General features: G+C 35.7%; 1 protein-coding gene across 1 annotated transcript; it reads left to right on the top strand.

Annotated features, from left to right (window-relative positions):
• The first annotated feature begins 2,486 nt into the window (after positions 1 to 2,486).
• LOC121253987 (MLP-like protein 423) lies at positions 2,487 to 3,442 on the top strand. The gene is made up of 2 exons (XM_041153941.1): positions 2,487 to 2,718; positions 2,871 to 3,442. Exons 1-2 carry the CDS (start codon positions 2,532 to 2,534, stop codon positions 3,140 to 3,142), a joined length of 459 nt encoding a protein of 152 aa, XP_041009875.1. The 5' UTR covers positions 2,487 to 2,531; the 3' UTR covers positions 3,143 to 3,442.
• Positions 3,443 to 4,085: the final 643 nt, after the last annotated feature.

Here is a 4,085-nt window from a genome sequence, read left to right as displayed (position 1 = left end):
ATAAATCACAAGAAAGGCCATAAAACTTCTCATATCAAACTAAATGTGATCTGAAAAAGAAAACACAATGATATTGAATTTTCATGCTCAAATGAAAGAATACAAATCTCTCAAAAATTTGAATCAACTGGCATGAACTTGGCTCTGATACCACATGATAGAATAAACTACTGAATATGAAATAGCTGGCAATGGAAATAAAATGGCACATACCTTTTTTCATGGTGATTCAAGAATAAACAAGAGCCTAAAAGAAATCTCACTTTAAGAAAAATATGTTAAACGTGAGTAGGAAGAGAATCTTCTAGCCTATGCCTTTTGATTGTCGTACCAATGGTGTACACTGGCCCTTTACTTATAGGTTAGACTAAGAATCCTCTAATAGAGTTAGACTTGAACTATTCCTCCCATCAAGGAATAGAAATTATCTATTACTAGTTGTTCATTAGAAATAAAACTAACTCCTAAGTTTAATTGAATTAAACTTCTTAACAAACTGTGCATATGGTCACTCTAAATAGAATTCTAACATATTTGACTCCACTTTTATCACGTTGTATTGGCATTACCCATAAAAAATTATTTCAACACTTGATTTCTAAGATAACATATTCAAATATTGATGCTAAATACTGCATCATTTAGAATAGGAATGAGATGTTTCTAATACAAAATGTTACTACCTTTACATACACGCTAGGGGTGATACCTGACCTGTACGAGTGGACTATGATCACCTCACGGCCTGAATCTTGTCCCCGGCCATTCCCAGTGATCAAAGCTGTATATTCGCTCGCAAGTCCAGCCCTATGCATGGAGGGCCGATGAGGGCTGGACTTGCATGCATACGCAGATCAATCAAACAAAATCTCAAACCGAAGTTTACATGTCAAACCAAGATCACCAAAGTTGAAAATCAAACCAAAATTTACAACCCATATTCAGTGCTTGAAATTTATATTTACTCCCCCGTAAGTGACCGTGTTTTCAGATTTCCTTTGACTGTCACTCCCCAAAAATATAAAATGCATATGTGGCGGATCATTGTTGTTGCAATTAAGAGAAAATCGTCGCAAACCTTATTCGATATTCATGACACCCGACACACCTTTAATCAATAAAATGATAAAAAAAATGTTTATAATAAATGTATCCATTCTCATCACTTTAAAGATAAACGGTGAATTTCATGTAGTATCAAAGTAGGAGTCTTGAGTTCGAATTTTGACTATAGATTTCTATCTAATTTAATTAAATATTTCACGTATTGGGCCGACCATTCATGAGAGCCGGGGATTCTGGTCCAAACATAATAAAGAGTGTTAAAAATATAATACAAATAAATAAATCTATCTGTTACCATCAATTTCAGGTTTTAATTTTAATTTTTATTATAAAAAGCTAATAGTTGCGACCAAAATTGATTGACACTTGTTGTAGTGAATTATGCCGTTTATACTTTCACAAATTACATAACTAAATCTTTGTCCCTATTCTCTAATCACTGATATACAAAAATTAAAGTTTATATATATTCAAGTTGCGACCAAAATTTCAGACATTAAAACAGCCAACAACTCTCTTTATAAAAATCCAATTTATTGTATAATACCTGGAGATATAATAGATAGTACTGACTTAGTTAAAAAGTAATTTTCATTTAAAAACTTAGTTATTTCTACACATCACGCGATGATCGATCATTTATGAGTAGTTATATATTTATAAGCTGGCATTAGAGCAAACATAGAGCATTCTTTTATTAGGGGCACAATAAATTAGAACAAAGCACAATCACAGAGTCAGGGGGCATTCAATGCCAAATTAGTTGGAGCTGGAAAATGCAGATACCCGGATGCATTAATATGGCGGAAGTGATCGCATGCATGGGTATTAATATATCCATAATTAATTTTAATCAGTGGATTAATATATAATATTACTGGGTATTTTATTATAGGTTTCATTTTTTTTTATAGAATATAAATTAGATGATTAAAATTATTTTAATTGGAATTATTTTCCGACTTTCATTTCCAGATCAGACTAATAATTATTTATCCCCCAACCAATTACGTGCATGGTCGATCGATCGTGCTTCATTAACGATGCGATTTCGTTCAAGTAACAGTAATTGTAAAACAACTAAAATAAAGAACAAACATTAGAAGAACAATAAAATAATGACAACAACGTTAATATCATAATAAAATAATGACAATAAAGTTGCACCCACCTTGCATTACAACATCACATGAGAAAGTCAGGAAACAATTGAAATAATGGGGCCCATTAATCTTATTGGGAGGTAGCAGGCCAGTAGGCAGTAGGTGATCGTTAATGTATTAATTCCCAGAATATTTTTCTTTTGTGACAAATGAGGTGGGAGTTGGACTTCTTCCTAATGAATTTAAGGCCCTTAATAATTGCCTGCAACCCAAAGCTCCGACCGGTGCTACTGTATTTTCTATATATACATACAGGCATCACGTATCACTCCACGATCGAAGTTATATATATACAATATAAGAATGGCTTCCATTGGCAAGCTTGATGTAGAAGTTGAGGTGAAGTCTGATGCAGATAAGTTCTGGGGAATCATTAAGGATTCTGTCACCATCCTACCTAAGGCATTCCCTAATGACTACCAGAGCATTGAAGTTCTTGAAGGCGATGGAAAGTCCATTGGTTCTGTTCGTCTAATCACATATGGGGAAGGTAATTATATTTGGTTCATTTCTTGTACGTACATGTAAAACTGAAAGGTTTAATGCAGTAACTGAGCTGCATATTGCTTTCTTTCGATCATTTTAAACAAATCTGTATTGTTTTGTTTTGTTTTTGTTTGGCTTGTCTGTTTTTATTTCCAGGTTCTCCTATTGTCAAGATTTCGAAGGAGAAGATCGTCAATTTTGATGAAGCAAACAAGACTGTTGCTTTTACTGTGATCGATGGGGACCTGATCAAATTCTACAAGCATTTCAAATGCCACATTACTGTGACTCCAAAGGGAGATGGGAGCCTGGCAATATGGCTATGCGAGTTTCAAAAGACTAGTGACGAGGTTCCAGATCCACATGTCATCAAGGACTTTGTAGAGAAGAACTTCAAGGAGCTGGACGAGTTTGTTCTCAAGCAATAATAATAGAGGCCATTTTGGGTCTGATACGTATCTGGGGATATTTGAATATTTATGGTCTAATAAACAGTATAAGTAGTAGTTTGCAGTGCAGTACTCATTTCAATCCGTAGCGTACGTGTTTCTTAATAAATATCCAGCTTGTTAGGTGGCTCAAGTTAATGTTACTGTATGTGTTCTCATATTGGATAAGGTGGATTAAATTTTTCATTTGAAGAACTGAATTATATGCCACTATCAGACTCTGTTACTTAATTGAAAGCTTATTCTATTATTACTTATTGGGAGCTCTGTTATTACTTATTGAGAGCTTCTGCTTGAAAAATGTGTTTCTCCTCAGAGAGTTTGGTGCACGTGTGGCCCCTACCGTGCGGGTTTTTCAGCCACAGCCGCATCCTACAGTAATATTGGCGGCCACGCGCGGCTCCACCAGCTTCAGAGGCCTCAGATCCTTAAGATCTACTCATCCGTCCACCTCCTCAGGTGGCACGTGATCTGCACTCACCACCACTGCCTGTGTTGACCTGTTGCCAGCGACTCTGCTTAGATTCCGGCTGCTATTCTATGTTACCGCTTTCCATAACCAGTGATCTTGTAAGAGGGATAAAAAACCTCTCCAAAAATCATCTCCAGACAATAAGTGACAGTGCATCCGCCACCTTTACCGCTTCCAGCGGAGGTTCCACCGTCTTCAGCGGTGGTTCCATCGTTTGCAATTTTGCGAACATATTTTCGTCTTTTTATAAGATGGCATCCTTTTGTAGGACATGGGTAGGGATCAAGAAATTAGTCCCAAATAAACCCGCTCACCACTTTGCACTGTTTTCTATTGCTTTTTGAGGCGATTGTTGGAGAGCCCTACCCCTCTTCATGTATCACTTTTTTAGTTTAATGAAATTAACTACTTAGGAAAAAAAAGAGAGCTTCTGCTGCTATTATATTTTTA

Source organism: Juglans microcarpa x Juglans regia, chromosome 3D (assembly GCF_004785595.1).
Source record: "Juglans microcarpa x Juglans regia isolate MS1-56 chromosome 3D, Jm3101_v1.0, whole genome shotgun sequence".
Classification (NCBI taxonomy): domain Eukaryota; kingdom Viridiplantae; phylum Streptophyta; class Magnoliopsida; order Fagales; family Juglandaceae; genus Juglans; species Juglans microcarpa x Juglans regia.
The sequence above is the reverse complement of the archived record's forward strand: the minus strand, read 5'-3'. Positions and strand labels throughout refer to the sequence as shown.

What these genes read in the sequence shown, in the direction of transcription:
- LOC121253987 (XM_041153941.1), top strand. Translation starts at nt 2,532, where the DNA reads ATGGCTTCCATTGGCAAGCTTGATGTAGAAGTTGAGGTGAAGTCTGAT. An exon ending in TCTAATCACATATGGGGAAG is followed by an intron (nt 2,719 to 2,870) that starts GTAATTATATTT and finishes TTTTATTTCCAG; the next exon opens with GTTCTCCTATTGTCAAGATT.